General features: G+C 40.1%; 1 protein-coding gene across 1 annotated transcript in view; it reads right to left on the reverse strand.

The window, feature by feature from the left end:
* Positions 1–19,095: 19,095 nt before the first annotated feature.
* The window catches only part of mfsd13a (major facilitator superfamily domain containing 13A), a 31,240-nt gene continuing 24,726 nt past the window's right edge, over positions 19,096–25,609 (reverse strand). Inside the window, exons 9-10 of the mRNA XM_084079148.1 lie at positions 24,186–24,379; positions 19,096–19,473 (exon numbers count right to left, since the gene is read on the reverse strand). Of these exons, the coding sequence (XP_083935274.1) occupies positions 19,199–19,473; positions 24,186–24,379 (469 nt within the window). The 3' untranslated portion in view covers positions 19,096–19,198. The remainder of the gene's footprint in view (positions 19,474–24,185; positions 24,380–25,609) is intronic.

Raw genomic sequence — 25,609 nt, forward strand, 5'->3', positions numbered from 1 at the left:
AAAACCGTTTCGGTGAAATACATTTTACCGAAACGAAAATTACCAATCGACTCTAAATTGCCTGAAACGTACTCCTAACAGTTTTTTGGGGGGACGATTTTGGCCTCCACACTTAGTGATTTTTTCGGATTTAACTTTCGTTTCGGTAGTGACAAACTTTCGTTTCGGTAGTGACACAATGGTGAAAAAATAAATTTACTAAGTCCAGAGCTCGATGAATGTTAGGGACCAAAAAAAGTCACTACAAAGTACTACCAATCAACTCTAAATTGCCTGAAACGTACTCCTAACAGGTTTTTGGGGGGACGATTTTGGCCTCCACACTTAATGATTTTTTCGGATTTAACTTTCGTTTCGGTGGTGACCAACTTTCGTTTCGGTAGTTTGATTACAAAATGTAAGTTGTGTAAAAAGTAATCGGACTATACTAAGTTGTTATTTGTTGAAGTCAGGCTATACTCTACTCAGAGTCATAAGTTTACAAAATGTACTAAAGTACAGTTAACGTCTGTGCGGTTGGTCTTCATCACTGAAAATAACGTACATGTAAACTGATATCATGTGCAGTTGGGGTGAAGAAACACAACCATTTCACTCCTAATAATACCTATTTGATATGACATCCTGGCTTGCTGCTGTAGCTGAGGCTTGAACCTGTTACCTGCGGCTCACTAGTCAGTGACTCTATCCATTCACCTACAGCTGTTTCCTTGGAATCAGTGGTTCTGAAACGTTTTGTTGTCAACCCCCCAAATTGACATGTATTTGGGCAGTGGACCCCAATGTGAAAAGATGTAGTTTCAGGGCCCCCCATGAAAAAGATTTATATTTATGCTGTAACACATTTTTTTAAAGTTATTTTCGGATTTAACTTTCGTTTCTGTAAAATAAATTTTACCGAAACGAAAATAACCAATCAACTCTAAATTGCTTGAAACGTACTTCTAACAGGTTTTTGGAGGGAGTATTTTGGCCTCCACACTTAGTGATTTTTTCGGATTTAACTTTCGTTTCGGTAGTGACAAACTTTCGTTTCGGTAGTGACACAATGGTGAAAAAATAAATTTACTAAGTCCAGAGCTCGATGAATGTTAGGGACCAAAAAAAGTCACTACAAAGTACTACCAATCAACTCTAAATTGCCTGAAACGTACTCCTAACAGGTTTTTGGGGGGACGATTTTGGCCTCCACACTTAGTGATTTTTTCGGATTTAACTTTCGTTTCGGTGGTGACCAACTTTTGTTTCGGTAGTTTGATTACAAAATGTAAGTTGTGTAAAAAATAATCGGACTATACTAAGTTGTTATTTGTTTGTTTAAGTCAGGCTATACTCTACTCAGAGTCATAAGTTTACAAAATGTACTAAAGTACAGTGAACGTCTGTGCGGTTTGTCTTCATCACTGAAAATAACGTACATGTAAACTGATATAGAAATGCTGTCATGTGCAGTTGGGGTGAAGAAACACAACCATTTCACTCCTAATAATACCTATTTGATATGACATCCTGACTTGCTGCTGTAGCTGAGGCTTGAACCTGTTACCTGCGGCTCACTAGTCAGTGACTCTATCCATTCACCTGGTTCTGAAACGTTTTGTTGTCAACCCCCCAAATTGACATGTATTTGGGCAGTGGACCCCAATGTGAAAAGATGTAGTGTCAGGGCCCCCCATGAAAAAGATTTATATTTATGCTGTAACACATTTTTTTAAAGTTATTTGTCTTGTTTGTTGTTCAAGTCAAAGCACCAGGAAGGCTGTACTTGTCAGCCATCTGTTAGCTCAATGGGTTGAGACGCAGTATTCATGATCCAGAGGCCATGAGTTCAAATCCCATTGATGTCATTCCTATGATTCTTTCCTTTGCAGACTGGCTTCCAGAAGATCAAGTGAAAACTACCAGGAAGGCTATAATTGTCATCCAACTGTTAGCTCAATGGGTTGAGACGCAGTATACATGATCCAGAGGCCATGAGTTCAAATCCCATTGATGTCTTTCCTATGATTCTTTCCATTGCAGACTGGCTTCCAGAAGATCAACTGAAATCTACCAGGAAGGCTGTACTTGTCAGCCATCTGTTAGCTCAATGGGTTGAGACGCAGTATTCATGATCCAGAGGCCATGAGTTCAAATCCCATTGATGTCTTTCCTATGATTCTTTCCTTTGCAGACTGGCTTCCAGAAGATCAACTGAAAAGTACCAGGAAGGCTGTACTTGTCAGCCATCTGTTAGCTCAATGGGTTGAGACGCAGTATTCATGATCCAGAGGCCATGAGTTCAAATCCCATTGATGTCTTTCCTATGATTCTTTCCTTTGCAGACTGGCTTCCAGAAGATCAACTGAAAAGTACCAGGAAGGCTGTACTTGTCAGCCATCTGTTAGCTCAATGGATTGAGACGCAGTATACATGATTCAGAGGCCATGAGTTCAAATCCCACTGGTGTCTTTACTGTGATGCTTTCCTTTGCAGACTAACTTCTAGAAAAACAAGTTAAAACCACCAGGAAACCTGTAACTCTCAGCCAACAGCTTAGCTCAACTGGTAGAGCGTCTGTCCAATAACATGACTTGACCTGACTTGAGTGGGTTCGATTCCCACTCGAGTCAAGTGTCCCCGGTATCTTGGGGCAACGGATAAATTGACTGATATCCTTAGTGATGCTTCCCTTTGCAGACTAACTTCTAGAAAAACAAGTTAAAACCACCAGGAAACCTGTAACTCTCAGCCAACAGCATAGCTCGACTGGTAGAGCGTCTGTCCAATAACATGACTTGACTTGACTTGACTCGAGTGGGAATCGAACCCACTCAAGTCAAGTCAAGTGAAGTCATGACTTGACTTGACTTGACTCGAGTGGGAATCTAACCCACTCAAGTCAAGTCAAGTCAAGTCATGTTATTGGACAGACGCTCTACCAGTCGAGCTATGCTGTTGGCTGAGAGTTACAGGTTTCCTGGTGGTTTTAACTTGTTTTCTAGAAGTTAGTCTGCAAAGGGAAGCATTTATCCATTGCCCCAAGATACCGGGGACACTTGACTCGAGTGGGAATCGAACCCACTCAAGTCAGGTCAAGTCATGTTATTGGACAGACGCTCTACCAGTTGAGCTAAGCTGTTGGCTGAGAGTTACAGGTTTCCTGGTGGTTTTAACTTGTTTTTCTAGAAGTTAGTCTGCAAAGGAAAGTATCACAGTAAAGACACCAGTGGGATTTGAACTCATGGCCTCTGAATCATGTGTACAGCCTTCCTGGTACTTTTCAGTTGATCTTCTGGAAGCCAGTCTGCAAAGGAAAGAATCATAGGAAAGACATCAATGGGATTTGAACTCATGGCCTCTGGATCATGAATACTGCGTCTCAACCCATTGAGCTAACAGATGGCTGACAAGCGCAGCCTTCCTGGTAGATTTCAGTTGATCTTCTGGAAGCCAGTCTGCAAAGGAAAGAATCATAGGAAAGACATCAATGGGATTTGAACTCATGGCCTCTGGATCATGAATACTGCGTCTCAACCCATTGAGCTAACAGATGGCTGACAAGTACAGCCTTCCTGGTCCTTTTCAGTTGATCTTCTGGAAGCCAGTCTGCAAAGGAAAGAATCATAGGAAAGACATCAATGGGATTTGAACTCATGGCCTCTGGATCATGAATACTGCGTCTCAACCCATTGAGCTAACAGATGGCTGACAAGTACAGCCTTCCTGGTAGATTTCAGTTGATCTTCTGGAAGCCAGTCTGCAAAGGAAAGAATCATAGGAAAGACATCAATGGGATTTGAACTCATGGCCTCTGGATCATGTATACTGCGTCTCAACCCATTGAGCTAACAGTTGGATGACAAATATAGCCTTCCTCGTAGTTTTCACTTGATCTTCAGGAAGCCATTCTGCAAAGGAAAGAATCATAGGAATGACATCAATGGGATTTGAACTCATGGCCTCTGGATCATGAATACTGCGTCTCAACCCATTGAGCTAACAGGTGGCTGACAAGTACAGCCTTCCTGGTGCTTTGACTTGAACAACAAACAAGACAAATAACTTTAAAAAAATGTGTTACAGCATAAATATAAATCTTTTTCATGGGGGGCCCTGACACTACATCTTTTCACATTGGGGTCCACTGCCCAAATACATGTCAATTTGGGGGGTTGACAACAAAAAGTTTCAGAACCACAGATTCCAAGGAAACAGCTGTAGGTGAATGGATAGAGTCACTGACTAGTGAGCCGCAGGTAACAGGTTCAAGCCTCAGCTACAGCAGCAAGTCAGGATGTCATATCAAATAGGTATTATTAGGAGTGAAATGGTTGTGTTTCTTCACCCCAACTGCACATGACATCAGTTTACATGTACGTTATTTTCAGTGATGAAGACAAACCGCACAGACGTTCACTGTACTTTAGTACATTTTGTAAACTTATGACTCTGAGTAGAGTATAGCCTGACTTAAACAAACAAATAACAACTTAGTATAGTCAGATTATTTTTTACACAACTTACATTTTGTAATCAAACTACCGAAAAGAAAGTTGGTCACCACCGAAACGAAAGTTAAATTCGAAAAAATCACTAAGTGTGGAGGCCAAAATCGTCCCCCCAAAAACCTGTTAGGAGTACGTTTCAGGCAATTTAGAGTTGATTGGTAGTACTTTGTAGTGACTTTTTTGGTCCCTAACATTCATCGAGCTCTGGACTTAGTAAATTTATTTTTTCACCATTGTGTCACTACCGAAACGAAAGTTAAATCCGAAAAAATCACTAAGTGTGGAGGCCAAAATCGTCCCCTCAAAAACCTGTTAGGAGTACGTTTCAGGCAATTTAGAGTTGATTGGTAGTACTTTGTAGTGACTTTTTTGGTCCCTAACATTCATCGAGCTCTGGACTTAGTAAATTTATTTTTTCACCATTGTGTCACTACCGAAACGAAAGTTTGTCACTACCGAAACGAAAGTTAAATCCGAAAAAATCACTAAGTGTGGAGGCCAAAATACTCCCTCCAAAAACCTGTTAGGAGTACGTTTCAGGCAATTTAGAGTTGATTGGTTATTTTCGTTTTGGTAAAATTTATTTTACAGAAACGAAAGTTAAATCCGAAAAAATCACTAAGTGTGGAGGCCAAAATCGTCCCCCAAAAAAAATGTTAGGAGTAAGTTTCAGGCAATTTAGAGTCGATTGGTAATTTTCGTTTCGGTAAAATTGATTTCACCGAAACGGTTTTAACTTGTTTTTCTATATACTTACTAATACTAATATATAACTAACTAATATACTTACTAATACTAATATATAACTAACTAATATACTTACTAATATATAACTAACTAATATACTTACTAATACTAATAAATAACTAACTAATATACTTACTAATACTAATATATAACTAACTAGTGACACTACCGAAACGAAAAAAAAAAGTGTTCCCCCAAAAACCTGTTAGGAGTACGTTTCAGGCAATTTAAAGTTGATTGGTAGTGACTTATTTTTTGGTCCCTAACATTCATCGAGCTCTGGACTTAGTCATTTTTTTTCCGTTTCGGTAGTGACACTACCGAAACGGAAACAAATTGTTCCCCCAAAAACCTGTTAGGAGTACGTTTCAGGCAATTTAAAGTGGATTGGTAGTGACTTTTTTCTGGTCCCTAACATTCATCGAGCTCTGGACTTAGTACATTTTTTTCCGTTTCGGTAGTGACACTACCGAAACGGGGAAAAAAAATTGTTCCCCCAAAAACCTGTTCGGAGTAGGTTCCCCCAAAAACCTGTTAGGAGTATGTTTCAGGCAATTTAAAGTTGATTGGTAGTGACTTTTTTCCGGTCCCTAACATTCATCGAGCTCTGGACTTAGTACATTTTTTTCCGTTTCGGTAGTGACACTACCGAAAAGAAAAAAAAAAATGTTCCCCCAAAAACCTGTTAGGAGTACGTTTCAGGCAATTTAAAGTTGATTGGTAGTGACTTTTTTTTTGGTCCCTAACATTCATCGAGCTCTGGACTTAGTAAATTTCTTTCCGTTTCGGTAGTGACACTACCGAAACGAAAAAAAAATTGTTCCCCCAAAAACCTGTTAGCAGTACGTTTCAGGCAATTTAAAGTTGATTGGTAGTGACTTTTTTTTTGGTCCCTAACATTCATCGAGCTCTGGACTTAGTAATTTTTTTTCCGTTTCGGTAGTGACACTACCGAAACGAAAAAAAAATTGTTCCCCCAAAGACCTGTTAGGAGTACGTTTCAGGCAATTTAAAGTTGATTGGTAGTGACTTTTTTTTTGGTCCCTAACATTCATCGAGCTCTGGACTTAGTAATTTTTTTTCCGTTTCGGTAGTGACACAATGGTGTCACTACCGAAACGAAAAAAAAATTGTTCCCACAAAAACCTGTTAGGAGTTTGTTTCAGGCAATTTAAAGTTGATTGGTAGTGACTTTTTTTTGGTCCCTAACATTCATCGAGCTCTGGACTTCGTCCAAATACCTGTTAGGAGTACGTTTCAGGCAATTTAAAGTTGATTGGTAGTGACTTTTTATTTGGTCCCTAACATTCATCGAACTCTGGACTTAGTACATTTTTTTCCGTTTCGGTAGTGACACTACCGAAAAGAAAAACAATTGTTCCCCCAAAAACCTGTTAGGAGTACGTTTCAGGCAATTTAAAGTTGATTGGTAGTGACTTCTTTTTTGGTCCCTAACATTCATCGAGCTCTGGACCGAAACGAAAAAAAAAAATCACAAAAAAAGTCACTACCAATCCACTTGAAATTGCCTGAAACGTACTCCTAACAGGTTTTTGGGGGAACAATTTTTTTTTCGTCACTACCAATTTTTTTTGTCACCAATTTTTTCGTCACCAATTTTTTTTTCGTCACTACCGAAACAAAAAAAAAATTCAAAAAAAAAGTCACTACCAATCCACTTGAAATTGCCTGAAACGTACTCCTAACAGGTTTTTGGGGGAACAATCTTTTTTTCGTTTCGGTAGTGTCACTACCGAAACGGAAAAAAAAAAATCACAAAAAAAGTCACTACCAATCCACCTGAAATTGCCTGAAACGTACTCCTAACAGGTTTTTGGGGGAACAATGTTTTTTCGTCACTACCAATTTTTTTTTCGTCACCAATTTTTTTTCCGTCACTACCGAAACGGAAAAAAAAAATCACAAAAAAAGTCACTACCAATCAACTTTAAATTGCCTGAAACGTACTCCTAACAGGTTTTTGGGGGAACAATTTTTTTTTCGTCACTACCAATTTTTTTTTCGTCACCAATTTTTGTCACCAATTTTTTTTTCGTCACTACCGAAACGAAAAAAAAAAAATCACAAAAAAAGTCACTACCAATCCACTTGAAATTGCCTGAAACGTACTCCTAACAGGTTTTTGGGGGAACAATTTTTTTTCGTCACTACCAATTTTTTTTTCGTCACCAATTTTTTTTTCGCCACTACCGAAACGGAAAAAACATTTCACAAAAAAAGTCACTACCAATCCACTTGAAATTGCCTGAAACGTACTCCTAACAGGTTTTTGGGGGAACAATTTTTTTTCGTCACTACCAATTTTTTTTTCGTCACAATTTTTTTTTTCGTCACTACCGAAACGGAAAAAACATTTCACAAAAAAAGTCACTACCAATCCACTTGAAATTGCCTGAAACGTACTCCTAACAGGTTTTTGGGGGAACAATTTTTTTTTCGTCACTACCAATTTTTTTTGTCGCCAATTTTTTCGTCACCAATTTTTTTTTCGTCACTACCGAAACGGAAAAAAAATTTCAAAAAAAAAGTCACTACCAATCCACTTGAAATTGCCTGAAACGTACTCCTAACAGGTTTTTGGGGGAACATTTTTTTTTTCGTTTCGGTAGTGTCACTACCGAAACGGAAAAAAAAAAATCACAAAAAAAGTCACTACCAATCCACCTGAAATTGCCTGAAACGTACTCCTAACAGGTTTTTGGGGGAACAATGTTTTTTCGTCACTACCAAAACATTTTTCGTCACCAATTTTTTCGTCACTAATTTTTTTTTCGTCACTACCGAAACGGAAAAAAAAAATCACAAAAAAAGTCACTACCAATCCACTTGAAATTGCCTGAAACGTACTCCTAACAGGTTTTTGGGGGAACAATTTTTTTTTCGTCACTACCAATCTTTTTTTGTCGCCAATTTTTTCGTCACCAATTTTTTTTTCGTCACTACCGAAACGTAAAAAAAAAATTCAAGAAAAAAGTCACTACCAATCCACTTGAAATTGCCTGAAACGTACTCCTAACAGGTTTTTGGGGGAACAATTTTTTTTCCCGTTTCGGTAGTGTCACTACCGAAACGGAAAAAAAAAAATCACAAAAAAAGTCACTACCAATCCACCTGAAATTGCCTGAAACGTACTCCTAACAGGTTTTTGGGGGAACAATGTTTTTTCGTCACTACCAATTTTTTTTTCGTCACCAATTTTTTTTTCGTCACTACCGAAACGGAAAAAAAAATTCACAAAAAAAGTCACTACCAATCCACTTGAAATTGCCTGAAACGTACTCCTAACAGGTTTTTGGGGGAACAATTTTTTTTTCCGTTTCGGTAGTGTCACTACCGAAACGGAAAAAACATTTCTAAGTCCAGAGCTCGATGAATGTTAGGGACCAAAAAAAAAGTCATCCAAAAAAGTCACTACCAATCAACTTTAAATTGCCTGAAACGTACTCCTAACAGGTTTTTGGGGGAACAATTTTTTTTTCGTCACTACCAATTTTTTTTTCGTCACCAATTTTTTCGTCACCAATTTTTTTTTCGTCACTACCGAAACGAAAAAAAAAAATCACAAAAAAAGTCACTACCAATCCACTTGAAATTGCCTGAAACGTACTCCTAACAGGTTTTTGGGGGAACAATTTTTTTTCGTCACTACCAATTTTTTTTGTCACCAATTTTTTTTTCGCCACTACCGAAACGGAAAAAACATTTCTAAGTCCCGAGCTCGATGAATGTTAGGGACCAAAAAAAAAGTCACCCAAAAAAGTCACTACCAATCAACTTTAAATTGCCTGAAAGGTACTCCTAACAGGTTTTTGGGGGAACAATTATTTTTTTCGTCACTACCAATTTTTTTTTCGTCACCAATTTTTTCGTCACCAATTTTTTTTTCGTCACTACCGAAACGAAAAAAAAAATCACTACCAATCCACTTGAAATTGCCTGAAACGTACTCCTAACAGGTTTTTGGGGGAACATTTTTTTTTCGTCACTACCAATTTTTTTTTCGTCACCAATTTTTTTTTCGCCACTACCGAAACGGAAAAAACATTTCTAAGTCCAGAGCTCGATGAATGTTAGGGACCAAAAAAAAAGTCACCCAAAAAAGTCACTACCAATCAACTTTAAATTGCCTGAAAGGTACTCCTAACAGGTTTTTGGGGGAACAATTATTTTTTTCGTCACTACCAATTTTTTTTTCGTCACCAATTTTTTCGTCACCAATTTTTTTTCCGTCACTACCGAAACGAAAAAAAAAATCACTACCAATCCACTTGAAATTGCCTGAAACGTACTCCTAACAGGTTTTTGGGGGAACATTTTTTTTTCGTCACTACCAATTTTTTTTTCGTCACCAATTTTTTTTTCGCCACTACCGAAACGGAAAAAACATTTCTAAGTCCAGAGCTCGATGAATGTTAGGGACCAAAAAAAAAGTCACCCAAAAAAGTCACTACCAATCAACTTTAAATTGCCTGAAAGTTACTCCTAACAGGTTTTTGGGGGAACAATTATTTTTTTCGTCACTACCAATTTTTTTTTCGTCACCAATTTTTTCGTCACCAATTTTTTTTTCGTCACTACCGAAACGAAAAAAAAAATCACTACCAATCCACTTGAAATTGCCTGAAACGTACTCCTAACAGGTTTTTGGGGGAACATTTTTTTTTCGTCACTACCAATTTTTTTTTCGTCACCAATTTTTTTTTCGCCACTACCGAAACGGAAAAAACATTTCTAAGTCCAGAGCTCGATGAATGTTAGGGACCAAAAAAAAAGTCACCCAAAAAAGTCACTACCAATCAACTTTAAATTGCCTGAAAGGTACTCCTAACAGGTTTTTGGGGGAACAATTATTTTTTTCGTCACTACCAATTTTTTTTTCGTCACCAATTTTTTCGTCATCAATTTTTTTTTCGTCACTGCCGAAACGAAAAAAAAAATCACTACCAATCCACTTGAAATTGCCTGAAACGTACTCCTAACAGGTTTTTGGGGGAACAATTCTTTTTCGTCACTACCAATTTTTTTTTCGTCACCAATTTTTTTTTCGCCACTACCGAAACGGAAAAAACATTTCTAAGTCCAGAGCTCGATGAATGTTAGGGACCAAAAAAAAAGTCACCCAAAAAAGTCACTACCAATCAACTTTAAATTGCCTGAAAGGTACTCCTAACAGGTTTTTGGGGGAACAATTATTTTTTTCGTCACTACCAATTTTTTTTTCGTCACCAATTTTTTCGTCACCAATTTTTTTTTCGTCACTACCGACACGAAAAAAAAAAATCACAAAAAAAGTCACTACCAATCCACTTGAAATTGCCTGAAACGTACTCCTAACAGGTTTTTGGGGGAACATTTTTTTTTCGTCACTACCGAAACGGAAAAAACATTTCACAAAAAAATTCACTACCAATCCACTTGAAATTGCCTGAAACGTACTCCTAACAGGTTTTTGGGGGAACAATTTTTTTTTCGTCACTACCAATTTTTTTTGTCACCAATTTTTTCGTCACCAATTTTTTTTCGTCACTACCGAAACGGAAAAAAAAAATCACAAAATAAGTCACTACCAATCCACTTGAAATTGCCTGAAACGTACTCCTAACAGGTTTTTGGGGGAACATTTTTTTTTCGTCACTACCGAAACGGAAAAAACATTTCACAAAAAAATTCACTACCAATCCACTTGAAATTGCCTGAAACGTACTCCTAACAGGTTTTTGGGGGAACATTTTTTTTTTCGTCACTACCAATTTTTTTTGTCACCAATTTTTTCGTCACCAATTTTTTTTCGTCACTACCGAAACGAAAAAAAAAAATCACAAAATAAGTCACTACCAATCCACTTGAAATTGCCTGAAACGTACTCCTAACAGGTTTTTGGGGGAACAATTTTCTTTTCGTTTCGGTAGTGTCACTACCGAAACGGAAAAAATAAATAAAAAAAAAAGTCACTACCAATCCACTTGAAATTGCCTGAAACGTACTCCTAACAGGTTTTTGGGGGAACCATTTTTTTTTCGTCACTACCATTTTTTCTTTCGTCACCAATTTTTTCGTCACCAACTTTTTTTTCGTCACTACCGAAACGGAAAAAGAAAATCACAAAAAAAGTCACTACCAATCCACTTGAAATTGCCTGAAACGTACTCCTAACAATTTTTTGGGGGAACAATTTTTTTTCGTCACTACCAATTTTTTTTTCGTCACCAATTTTTTCGTCACCAATTTTTTTTTCGTCACTACCGAAACGGAAAAAACATTTCACAAAAAAAGTGAGTGGTTCACACTAACTTTGTTCTCTTGCATTTTAAGTTATAGACTAGAGGTACAGGTACGAGAGCCTAGTACAAAGTTGGAAAAATGTCATTGCTGGATTTGAACTACAAACCTTCCGTTCATTAGTCCTGTATCTTCACCACCATGGCTCTTACTTGCTTTGTTCTATTCAGTTAAACATTAGATAAAGCTGCAAGAGTCAGGTAAAACTACGAAAAATGTTCTTTTTGGATTTGAACCAGCAAACCTCCTGTTGTTAGACCTGTATTTTAACCACTGCACCACTGAAAGATTAGATAAAGGTGCAAGAGTCAGGTAAAAGTTGGAAAAATACCTTGCCGGATTTGAACCAGCAACCTAGTCGTGAGTCTCATATCTTAACTACTGCACTACAGTAGGTATTAGTGATTCTGTTTTCTTGTATCTTCAGTGAAAGATTAGAAGTACAGGTACGAGAGCCAAACTTGGAAAATATCATTGCTGGGTTTGAACTAAAAACCTTCTGTTAGTTCAAATCCAACAGGACATTTTTGTCCAACTTCGTTTCGATTCGTTTTCAAGCAAACATGTTCACAGTAAGATGAACATTCTAAAGTTTGAATGGGGTTTCTAGGTGTAAGTACTGTATGTAGGACTAGTAGCCTGCCAAAGTTTGTACTTTTTCCCCCTTTAAATGTCCATTGCCATTGAAAAAAGAAATTGCCATTGGCAGATTAGGTCTGGACCCTATTCGGGTCCCTCCGCAAAAGGCAGTGAATCAGGCAATACAGTGAGGACATGGGTAACAACACAGAGATTTAAAAATCAACCAAAAAATCAGCTAAAAGCAAGAGTGAAGAAGTAGGTCTTGAGCTGTGCTTTAAAGCTATCCAGAGGCCGCCTGTCTTAGGTGTAATGGGAGTTTATTCCACGCTGTCGGTCCGTAGAAGCAAAATGCTGCTTCACCGTGTTTTTTATATGTCATTGTAGGCACCTCGAGCAGGTCAGCACTAGAACTTGAGGGGCCGGTTTGGAACAATCCTAAGAACAACCGGGAGCCAGTGTAGTGAAGCTAGAACTGGAGTAATATGTTCTCTCATCCTAGTTTTAGTTAAAACTCTGGCTGCCGCATTTTGAACAAGTTGTAATCTTTCAGTTGTTTTCTTTGGTAGGCCAGAGTAGAGTTAAAAAGGTCACAGTACATGACACTAAAGATGCTTGAGCGTGATAAAACAGTTAAATATATAAACTTGGAAAAGCACACGTTTTGCTAATACAAATATTCATGGGTTCTTTATTCCTGAATGCATTTCTACTCTCCCATGTTAAACCATTTAAACCCTCTACTCTTAAGAGAACTGGAACATTCACCAAAAATAGCAGATCTACAAGCTAACGTGTCGCGACACGTTGTCAGCTTGTAGATCTGCTATTTTTGGTTAATGTTCACCCCAGAATAGGCATTTTTTTCCTGCACCTCTGTTTCCTTGATCACACTTAAATTCAAAGCATTTGACTAAGATAACTAGGAATGAATTCCGCCAGTTATTCACACAAGTATCAAAGACATTGCTTATGAAGGGCAAACGTTGTGGAATGTTTTTCTTTTTTTATTGAGCGTAAAGTCAAAAAGACACCATATGGCACACACACAGTACATTATATCCTGCTAAAAATAAATCTCAACAATGAGGAGAAAGAATCTGTGGCAGAAACTAAATCCACACATTCCTCACGCAATCTGAAAAATACTTGTATTTTTAGGAGGATAGGAAAGTAAACTTTGTAGAGAACACTTGTTACGCGATATATCCATGTTTATGTGCTAGTGCATATATCACAGCCAAAGATGTTAAGACGGTTCAAGACAAATGGCAGTTTTTGTGCAAAGGATGTGTTAGATTTTTCAGTCACGTTAGAAATATAGCCTATCCATTCTCTATGTCAGAAAAGCTGAGCATTCATTCCATTAGAGATTTGAGAAAAGTCTTAAAAGTGGAGTCAGTCACATTAGGTCTTTCCGTGCTAAATCTGTTTCCTGTTGCCTAAATGTATAATTAGACATAATAAGACTATACACCAGCGGTTCTCATCTTATTTCATGTCAAGGACCCCCCCCCCCCCAAATTAAAATGCATTTAGCCTTTTAATAACAAATACAACAAGCCAAATATTTCCCATGTAGCCGATCTACAAGCTAGATCGTCTTTTTCCAAATAGCCAAAGTGACCGAATTGGTTAAAACAGTTCCTCATTTTGCTGGGGATCCCCTGGATCCCTCTTAACCCATTACAACCGGAAAAGCCTCTGTGTTATTCTAGATTTGAACTAAAAAGCATTTTATGATATACTTTTGCTATTAAAAAAATAGCAGATATACAAGCTCATAGCGCATCACTTCGTGCCGTGCTACGAGCTTGTAGATGGGGGGGGGGGGGGGGGTCCCCGGGGGGGGGGGTCCCCTGGAACAATGTTTTTTGGCATGGGGGCGGTCGGCGGCCAAATACATATAGTACATGAAAAAGTTTGACAACCACTGATTCAGGTTTCAGAAAACTGTTAAGGATTAGAAAGGCATTGTAGAATGGGCACCGCTCTTAATGGGTTAATAAGGACCCCTGGGGGTCCCAGAGAACCAGTGGCGTACTGTACGCTACACATATCCTGTTGAAAACATGTTAGACAGACATGTTGGTCCCACAGTGTTAAAATGCTCCATTTATTTAAAAAACAAGAAGAAAAGAACAGAGAAAATAGAGAGAGAGGGGGTGGGGGCACTTTCTTTAGTCCTGTATACTTCATCATATGACAAATACCCCAAATAACTGATGTACAAGCTCACATGTCTCATTTCAACACACACGTGAGCCTTGTAGATCTATTTTTGCTACATTTAAAAAAAAAAAATGTTTTTCTCCGTGAAAATTGTGCCCAAATTAGGGATGACAGGTTTGATGTCGTTAACATTTTTCTAAATGAATAAAAATAGTTAAATTGCAAACATAAATATCATTAAATATCAAACACATCAGACGGTCTACATTTCAGAAAAAGGAAATGCATGTATTTAATTGTGTTTGACCAGTAGCAGTGATAAAGTATATCCCCACCAAAATTCATGACCAGAAACGGGGATATCAAAAGGCAGAGACATGGATTAACCCCCCCCTAAAGCTCATTCCTCCAACTTGCGTTTGGCCTGTGCAGTCACATTAATAACTCTGCTAAAAAAAGACAAATAGGGCTCTATGCACAGCAGCCATATTGGACAGAAATGGGGGGTCTCTCTTCCTTTCTTCCTTCACAGGTGTTACCAATGATGCTAATTAAGGTTCAGTACCATTCAAGGTCAAACAGAGTCAGGGTGCTGACGGTGTTGCATGTTGGCTCACTGGAAACACTCTGCTGCACCAGTGGGTCTCAAGGTGTGGTCCAGGGACCCTCGTGGTTCTTTGAAGGGGTTCCAAATGGCCCCTTACAGGTGTGTAACTCAGAGTGTACAAATGGAACCAAATGGACCCTTACGGGTCCATTTGGTTCCATTTTGTACAGTCTCAGAGTTATGGGGGTCCGTGAAATTAAAAAAGTTTGCGAACCAAAGTGCTACACTAAACGGAACAGAGCCTTCATTAGCATTCAGTATAATTGGTAAGACCTGTGAAGGAAGTAAGGAAGGGGCCCAATGTTTTTACCCCCCAATATGGCTGCTGTGCATAGAAGCCCATTAGACGAAACCTTGCTAGCTAAGCGCTTAGCAGGAATGGAAATTCAAAAATATACTTTAAAAGAAGTTTTAAAATACATAACGGGTGCAACAGCTGGTCAAATTAATCGATTTGATCAACTTTTTTGTGTTTGTTCTGATCATCGATAATTTACAAAAACAACCGATTAATAATCCACTCCTATTTTTTGGTCACGTCATTGTAAACGAAAAAAGGCTTCTAAGCAAATGCAAAAAATAGTGAAAGTAGCCGAGGCATGTAGATCGGCTATTGTGCCTCTTTCTTTCCTCAAAATAGTTGTGCAAAGAATTATAAATCACACGTCAAGTGGTTATTCGAGTCGCAGATATATAAAAGATTTAACCAATTTCTTTCCTCGATTAATCAAAATAGCAAATCGATAGAATCATCGATAAGAAAGTAATCGATGGTTTTCAGCCCTAAAATACATGTTCGGTGAACACTGTGTTGTGATCGATGTCATACGACGAAGTATAATTCAGGCTAAAAGTCTGGGGCTTGAGATATTACGGACACTCTGGTACCTTAACCACTTAACCCATTAAGACCTGAGGCCGCGTCTAAAAAAAATCTAAATCCTAACAATTTTTCGGAAAAAAATATAAAAAAAAAAAATCTCGATTTTTCAAAAATAGCAGATCTACAAGCTCGTAGCGCGGCACTCGGTGCCGCGCTATGAGCTTGTAGATCTGCTATTTTTGAATAGCCAAAGAAATCTAAAGTGACACAGATGCGTTCCAGGTCCTAATGGGTTAAACCCCAGCATTGTGGGGAAAGATTTAACATAAAATAGCAGACTGACACGATTGTCGATCGGCTATTTTTCAGCGAAAGCTTTCCCCACAATAACAGAAAACTGAAAATACACGAGCATAGAGCCCTGGGGCACTCCGGTCAACCGTATATGGCAGGGGTCTTCAACGTTTTTCAGGCCAAGGACCCCCTAGCTGAGAGGGAGATGAAGCAGTGACCCCCTACTCTATATTGTATAAAATTGTGTTTCAGATTAAACAGTTTTTTTGTTTACTTGGTCAGCTCTTTTTCCCCTCTACACCAAACCTCTTTGCCAAAAATAGCCGATCTACAAGCTGCGAGGCGTTGTGAGCTTGTAGATCAGCTATTTTTGGCTAAAGTTTTCCTCAGAAAAGGGATGCTATAGGGTTTAAGGTAAAAAAAAAAAAAACGTAACACAAAGATTTGGCGGATCCCCTTGTAGTAACTCTGAGGACCCCCTAGGGGTCCCGGACCCCCTGTTGAAGACCCCTGGTATAGGGGTTTAAGTGGTTAACCGTTAGGGGCCGTGTGCACTGGGAACGCCTTTTGATATCATGTCCATATAGCGCCTGCATGCAACGTTCAAACCCATCAACCACCACTGCTGTGCTCATATGTCCAGAAATAGCAGATCTACAAGCTCATAGCGCGGCACCGAGTACCGCGCTACGAGCTTGTAGATCTGCTATTTTTGAAAAATCGTGAAAATATGTGCAAATCTTTGAATATATATATTGTTTTAAAGCGAACATTTGTAACTCAAATCTTTACCTCTGGGGGGTCCCTGGAACAAAATATTTTGAGATGGTGGTCGGTGGCCAAATACATATCATATTGGGGGGTCCTTGACATGAAAAAGTTTGAGAACCACTGATATAGAAACATATGTTTTTTCAGAAAACTGTTAGGATTCAGAAGACATTTTGTAGAATCGGCCTCAGGTCTTAATGGGTTAAAGCAAAAGGAGGAAACACCAGCGTGTTTACCATAGAAATGCATGGCAGCTCAAAAGGCGTTCTCTCTGCGGACGCGGCCCCCTTAGAACATGAAATTCAGACATTTGTGCATTTTGTCCAGGATTACCCTTTTATAAAAAAAAAAAACGTATTATACAAACATGCCGGATCACCTTTGGCCCTTCAGCCCCTTAAAAACGTTGAGACCTTGGTCCTCGTTTACATCCAAGAGTGTGATTGGTTCTGCGTTATTTGGTCATCAGTTCATATATAAATATACTTTTTTTTTCTCCGTATCAAAATAAGGCAGAATTGTTTTAGTTTTTTTTCCGTTTTCCAAAAGTGACATTTAATTTGTTCCCAGAGGGATATTCCAGTCTTTTTGTTTGTTTGTTGCCGTATTGCCACCCAGGCAACGCAACTGTGTCGTGCAACTCCCTCTTATGCAGGTAGAGGGCGCAAGTTGTTGCACATGCTGAAGATGCCCTTGAGTGTAGACTTAGGGGGGGGCAGTGTTCAAGTCCATGGTACCAGTGGTGGAAAGTAACTAAGTACATTTACTCCGGTTACTGTACTTATAAGCACAATTTTGACTCTTTTGCTTTTAGTTAAAGGGATATTTCACTTTCAAAAAAACTTTGGGTCATTGTATCGTGTACTCAGGCTTTTGTGAGCCCCCCAGACCATTTTTAAGTTGCTTGATTCAGTATTTAGATATTTGATATTAATTTTATCAGACACGCCCCCTTCCTATACAAACCCATTATAACTTCAAACTCCATTTTTAACATGTTAGATTCATCAAAAACACCCGTCCTTGGTTCTGGTGACTCATCCTGCACTCCTAATATGCGAGGGGGGCGTGTTTTTTTGATTACTTTTTTCATTTACATTTTATAATTGTTTTGGTAAATGTAAAAAATTAAATACAATAAAAAAATGAATAAAATAAATGAAAAAAGTAATAAAAAAACACGGCCCCCTCACGTATTAGGAGGGCAGGGTGAGTCACCAGAACCAAGGACGGGTGTTTTTGATGAATCTAACATGTTAAAAATGGAGTTTGAAGTTATAATGGGAGAACGTTTTTTTGAGAGTGAAATATCCCTTTAACTTGGGTTTGTCCATTCTCCGATACATTCTACTACTTATTTTGTAGATTTACAACATCACAAAAATACTTGAACCGACTAAGCCCCGTCTTATAGACCCCTCAACAGACGACGTCACGCTGGTTGCAAGCGTCATACTGCGCAAGCGTCAAACCCATTCTGTCAGGTCTCGCTAGGGCACGCAGCACTAGCCAACACACAAGAAGGGGTTGGGGTGTGCTGAAACTAGCGTACCCCGAAACAACAGGCTGAGAATTGATTGCATGAAACAATCACCTGTGCATCCAGTCTCAATGTTGGTAAACAAATAATTGGTCTATATTTTGTCTATTCAAAAAGTATCCGATCTACAAGCTCGCAACCCGTCTAGTAGATCTGCAATTTTTTTCAAGATTTTTTAAAACTTTTGTTAAAAAAAAGGAAACTTGTGAAATGTGACATCCAGCATATCAAGTACTTTTCCTTTAGATACTTCAAGTTGATGTGGGACAGAAACCTTGTATATCCATATTTCACAACCTTTTTCATAAATTAATGCCCTATTTCATCACACAAGAGTGTCACACAAAGGTAGTGAAAATAGCCGACCTACGAGCTTGTAGATCTGCCATTTTCACTATTTTAAAATGTTTTTAATATAATCATTTTTTAAAAAGGTACGGTTTTAGACATACAAGGTTTCACCCAACAGCGACGAAATCTCAACGCCATTACTTAAAGGAATAGTTCACCCCAAAAATGACTTTTTTTCCTATGGATTAATCACCCCATGAAGACTTGAATTCATGTTTTTTTTTGTTGTTTTTGTCTCATTCCTAAACCAATAATTTGATGACCGTCAGCGGTTCCGGTAGGAGACACAAAAAGTCTCCTTTGTGTCTCCTACCGGAACCGCTGACTACCGGTCCGCTGGTCATCAAATTATTGCCTTAGGAATGCGACAAAAACAAAAAGTATTTTTTGGGGTGAACTATCCCTTTACGGGTTAGCACCTCTTCCACCACTGATACGTTAAGTAAAACATCGATCGGTCGTAGTAAACTTTGCCCCCCCCCCCCCCCCCCCCCCCCTGTCTGGAGGGGGGGGGGGGGGGTCTCTCATATGGCCTTGACGTCGTCCAGGAGGTGACTGCTGATGTGAGCGCCCTGCCTCTGGGTCTTGACGTCCTGCAGCCTGCGTCCGTGCAGCGTGAAGCGCGACCAGGCGGCCAGCTGCAGCAGAGCGCACGTGATGGGCACGAACACCAGCATGTAGAAGCAGCCCAGGCGCAGGGGGGCCGTCACCGGACCCAAGGCCGCCACCGCTGGGGGGGGCACTGCTGCTGCCGCCAGAGCCTCCTTCACGGGTTCGTTCCTCTCAAAGATGTCATATCCTGGTGGGGGAGGGGGGGGACAGAGACATGGATTAAAGGCAGGGGTCTTCAACAGGGGGTCCGGGACCCCTAGGGGGTCCTCAGAGTTACTACAGGGGATCCGCCAAATCTTTGTGTGATAGGATTTCGTTTTTTTACATTAACCACTTGAACCCTAGAATTCCTTTTCTGAGGGGAACATTAGCCGAAAATAGCAGCGCGAGGCGTTGAGAGCTTGTAGATCTGCTATTTTCGGCAAAGAGGCTATAGGTGTAGAGGGAAAAAAGAGCAGACTAAGTAAAAAAAAAAAAACTTTAATCTGAAACACAATTTTATACAATATATAGAGTATCTCTCAGCAAGGGGGTCCCTGCTTCATCTCTCTCTCAGCTAGGGGGTCCCTGCTTCATCTCTCTCTCAGCTAGGGGGTCCCCGCTTCATCTCTCTCTCAGCTAGGGGGTCCCTGCTTCATCTCTCTCTCAGCTAGGGGGTCCCTGCTTCATCTCTCTCTCAGCTAGCGGGTCCTTGGCCTGAAAACGTTGAAGACGCCTGGATTAAAGCGAAAAGAAAAAATCTCACGACTGAAACATTTCGTTAGGCCAGGTCCCAATTAGGCCTGTCATAATTATTACATAATCGTCTAATCGCGTTATTTGAGATAGTCGCAATTATTTTAAAATAGCAGATCTACAAGCTCATAGCGCGGCACTCGGTGCCGCGCTATGAGCTTGTAGATCTGCTATTTTTTGAAGAGCCAAAGAAACCTAAAAACACACAGATGTGTTCGTCATAATCGTTTCACTCATGCAGTCGAGAACTTGCAGAGGCTTGGTGTCCCATCTACCAAAAGTCACTGGACTCATGTACTGTTCCGTCCACCTGGAAAGACTCTATTATAATCCCTGTTCCCAAAAAAAACATGCTGCAAGGAAAATAATGACTATCGCCCAGTCGCTCTGACCTCAGTGATTATGAAGTGTTTTGAGAAAATCATTGTCGGTCTACTGAAGGCAGCGGTTCATCGTTCATTGGACACCTTTCAGTTTGCTTACAGGAGTAACAGAGGCATAGAGGACGCAGTTCTGGCCTTGGATTATTTTCTTTTGAAACACTTAGAAAATAACTTAGGAAAGAACACTGCTTATGCACGCCTTCTCCTGGTAGATTTCAGTTCAGCTTTTAATACAATACAGCCACATCTCTTAATTAAGAGGCTGAGGGACCTTAATGTCCATCCCCTTATTATCAGGTGGTATTATTCTTTTTTAGCTGAACGTACGTACACAAAGGGTCAGTGTGAACGATACCATGTCAGAGCCCAGAACCCTGAGTACTGGAGCACCACAGGGCTGCGTCAGCTCACCTGTCCTTTTCACCTTATACACAAATGAGTGCAGAAGCAGTAACCCGAATAATTACATCATTAAATTCTCGGATGACACTGCCATCTTATCCCTACTGGGTAAGGATAGAGATTTAGATAACTATTTTTTAGAGGTTCAGAGGTTTGTAGCATGGTGCGATGACAACCACCTTGTTCTCAACGTGAGGAAGACACAGGAGATGGAGTTCGACCCTAGGAGTATTGATGACCACAGGCCTGTGGTCATTCATGACTCGACCATCTCACAGGTCTCCTCATATAAATACTTGGGCATTAGTATTGACAACTCGCTAACATGGAATACACATGTGGACAGTCTCTGTAGTAAAGTACAGCAAAGACTGCATTTCCTCCGCCGTCTTAGGGTTCATGGTGTTGACCAAAAGTTTATGTTAGTGTTCTACCGAGCGGTCTTGGAAAGTCTGGTCAGATTTGGCATCACAGTTTGGTTTGGCAACCTCTCAGTGCAACTGAGGTCCAAATTGCTCCGATTGGTGCAGACTGCAGGGAAAATCATAGGAGTAAGACAACTCCCCTCTCTGCAGTCTATGTACGAGCAGGCCACGCTAAGACAGGCTCAGAAAATAGTCAGTGATGCCTCCCATGTTCTACATGGACAGTATGTAATGATGCCCTCTGGGAGAAGGTACAGTGAACCTAAATGGAACTACTGTATGTCAGATTTAAAAAACCTTTTTTAACGGTGTCAACTAAAATGCTAAACGAGGCTCTGAAACAGCATTGACCGTGAATAGCAGATTGACCACTATCTGTGCACTTTTGTAATGTTGTGTGTCCCACCCCCTGTTATGTATTTAGAATTTTGTCTTTGTCATTGTTTTATGTGTGGCTGCAGCTGGGGTGAAAGCCCAAGACAAATTTCCTTCGGGACAATAAAGTTTACCTTACCTTACCTTACCTGGGAGGCATGCCATAGTCGGAGACCTTTTCTCCGACTATGTGGCATCCGCGTGCGGTTAGGGTTAGGGTTCGGGTTTAGTATTGAAACGTCGGAGCGCTGCGCTGTCGGAGGAATGCGCTGTCGGACTAACGTACTGCACCCACCTTACCTTCCATGTTGAAAAATGTTCAAATATAAAAAAAGAAGAAATAGCAGATCTACAAGCTATTTCTGCTAGATTTAGACCGGGAAAGAATCCGCGTCATTTTTAGATTTCTTTGGCTATTCAAAAATAGCAGATATACAAGCTCATAGCCGCTTGCTATTTTTGAAGGAGAAAAACAAATTGAAAATGTGTGCAAATCTAGAGCGGAGTGGAGCTGGTAAGAGCTCTATTTGAGAGAGAATGAGGCCTAAATGCAAGACGGCCCCTGATAAAAATGTGTCATGTCCCGTGTCCTTCTATTTCCTAAGTTCAGATTTTAGTTCAAGTCTTTATCAGTTTAAGTCTATATACTAAAAACCTTTTTGGTTTTCAGATAGCTGTGTAATAAATAATAGTACAAAGCCTTATCAAAAAAACGTGCCGTTACAAGTGTGCCATTCAATACATTCCCACACGTACACATTGATTATAAACAGATATGGCAGGAATTCTAGCAATGTGTACGCTCAACCTGTAACCTGTATCCTGTCTTAAGAAAGCCTCAGAACCACAGTGACTCCATGGTTCATCAAGTTCAAGTGCACCACCACAAACACACTGCATGTCTTTCTATATAATTATTGTACAGGGTCCCCACACATTTTTAACAATGACTTTTCAAAATCCATAACTTTTCCCAAAGTATTATATCCCATTTCCCAGCAATAATACTGTACAATAATGAGGCTCCTAACACCGGTGTGCTATCAATGCCCCGAGACTGACTCGAGCGCACACGTCACGTAAAACAAAAACAGATCTACAAGCTAACATCGTATCAGGGAGCAACGTGTTGTTAGCTTGAAGATCTATTATTTTTTGTCACGTGATTCTTGCACATGTTAGGCCACACGTATTTCACGTAATGCATGTAATAGACATGTTTTATGAACAAAATCAATATCCAAAAACATTTGATTATACCAAACCTTCTCCAGGCCTGGAAAACTGTTTTTCTAATTTCAAAATATTTCCAGGAATGTCATGACTGTGGGAAGTAGTGATGTGCGGGTCGGGTTTTTTCATGACCCGCCCCGCCACGGAACGCAACCCGCCTCAACCCGCCCTGTGAACCAATATATAAATCTATGGCTCAACCCGCCCCGCGACCCACGGTGGGAAAAAAAAGATAACCATCATCATAGCTCAGATTTATATAGCGCTCTTTTAAGTACCCAAAGTCGCTTTAAATGTCTACAGTAGCACAACATTGTCATGGGCTAAATAAACAAGCATGTTGTTCAAAATAGGGTTTGTTTCTTTTTTTTTTGCGTGTGAGAGCTGACCCGCTCACCCGCAGCCCGCATAATTGCCTCTGAAATCCTGACTCGACCACCCCGCGCCGCGGGTTACAGGTCGGCCCGCTCATCACTAGTGGGAAGCCTGATTGTAACAAACAGTGCGCAGCGCACCGAGCTGGGATTGAACAACCCTCTGCGCCACAGAGAGCTAAAGCACGCTCAATGGAGCGAATCAAGGCCATGTTTACGGGGGAAGCTACACTCTCCCCGTGGTTCGAATCCAAGAGCTCCCCATCGCTACACTCTACCAAGTCGCAACAGATAAAATGTTGGGGAATTTATGTGCATCATGAAATGGTCACGATTTCGAACCCTGATCACGTGCATGCTGATAAGCACTTCCTATTTGGCCTCAAATCCAGCAGAGCTAACCTTTCCGCCTGCTTTGACCCCAATCTACCCTGTAAAACAAATGAAACCAGGCTCCATTTGTACACTCTCAGAGTTACAGACATGTGAGGGTCCACTATCCATTATTTAGCTGGAGGAGGGACCCCCTGGAGCCACCCCCCCTCCCCCCCTCTCAAGGACCCCCTGGGGGTCCCCGGACCCTCACGGTGAGAAGCGGTGGTTAATATTCTGGTTATATGCCTAAACCTAACATCACAGAAAATAATGCCTTAACCCCAAACTAGTGAAAATAGCAGATCTACAAGCTCACAAACACGTCACGGTGCTACGCGTTTCGAGCTCGTAGATCTGCTATTTTCACTAGTTCTAAAGTTTTATTTATGTATTTAATGGAATTTAGATTTTTTTTAAATGTATAATTGTAAGAAAAAAAAAAAAAAAAGAAATTGAAAATCTTTTGAAAATAAGAAGTAAAAAAAAAAGGATATTTACTTGCGAGTCGTGTTTGGGAACCACTACCTTAACCTAACGTCAAAACCACGCCCACCTGGGCGAAACACCCGGGAAAGAGGGAGTGCATATATGCAGTACCTGTGTAGACACACAGGAGCCAGGTGCCGATGAGCGGGGCGAAGGTCTGTCCCGGTTTGGTGGCCAGAGCCACCATGCCGAAGAGCAGCGCCGACGCAGCCTGGTGGCGCCGGTTCAGCACGAAGTCCTCGTCCACCAGGTCAGAGATCACCAGGTTCAACAGCTTACAGGTTCCTTCTGTAAACACCCTGTTACTGTAGAGGAGAGAGAGAGCTCTTTAAACACCCTGTTACTGTAGAGAGAGAGAGAGACACCCTGTTACTGTGGAGGAGAGAGAGAGCTCTGTAAACACCCTGTTACTGTAGAGGAGAGAGAGAGCTCTGTAAACACCCTGTTACTGTAGAGAGAGAGAGAGCTCTTTAAACACCCTGTTACTGTAGAGAGAGAGAGAGACACCCTGTTACTGTGGAGGAGAGAGAGAGCTCTGTAAACACCCTGTTACTGTGGAGAGAGAGAGAGAGGAGAGAGAGGTTACAGTAAGGTTACTTGATGGCGTCGTAATGGCTGATTTGACTTGGTTTGCATGCTGAAAATAGCCGATCTACAAGCTCACAACGCGTCGCAGAGCGACGCGTTGAGAGCTTGTAGATCGGCTATTTTCAGAGCGCAACACCCGAGCGCAACCAAACATAAAATGACTTGTCTTTTAGTTCTACTGGATCTCTTCTCCACTCGTCCCTCACTAACATTTTAGTCTAGTTTTTATTTGTTGACGAAATTGACAATATATTTAGTCTTAGTTTTAGTCACCGTTGATTCACTTATATTTAGTTTTTATTTATTTTTCGTCAGTGAAAAAAGGTACTCGACCAACATTTTTCGTCATAGTTTTAGTCGACGAAATCAACACTTGGACCAGGCCCTTTCACAATAATTAAAATACCGGCAGAATCACGATTATTTGAGATCGTCTCAATCATTTTTTGTATCATCATTTATTTCCATGTTGAAAAATGTTCAGACATTTTCCAGAAATGTTGGAAATTGCCGCTCTACAAGCAAGGCTATTTCCACTATATATACTGTATATATTTTTTTAAATGTTTATTCAGTCATTTATTTATTTGTTTAAGCTTTTGTTGTTTGTTTTTACAATATGTGTGGTGACAGTGCAAATTATGTTTAAAAAGCCAAAAAGCCAAACAGAAACGTGATCGTTAAGACAATAACCTCACCTATCTCTCAGACTCCCTCCCAAGTCAGAGTTAGGAGTTTGAATGAAAGTAGAATTGTGTGCAGGATGTCATTTATATAGAGCAGGGGTCTTCAACAGGGGGTCCGGGACCCCTAGGGGGTCCTCAGAGTTACTACAGGGGGTCCGCCAAATCTTTGTGTGATATGATTTTTTATTTTACCTTAATCACTTGAACCCTAGCATCCCTTTTCTGAGGAGAACTTTAGCCAAAAATAGCAGATCTACAAGC

This window comes from Gymnoscopelus microlampas (assembly GCF_963454915.1).
Source record: "Gymnoscopelus microlampas genome assembly, chromosome: 14".
NCBI lineage: Eukaryota > Metazoa > Chordata > Actinopteri > Myctophiformes > Myctophidae > Gymnoscopelus > Gymnoscopelus microlampas.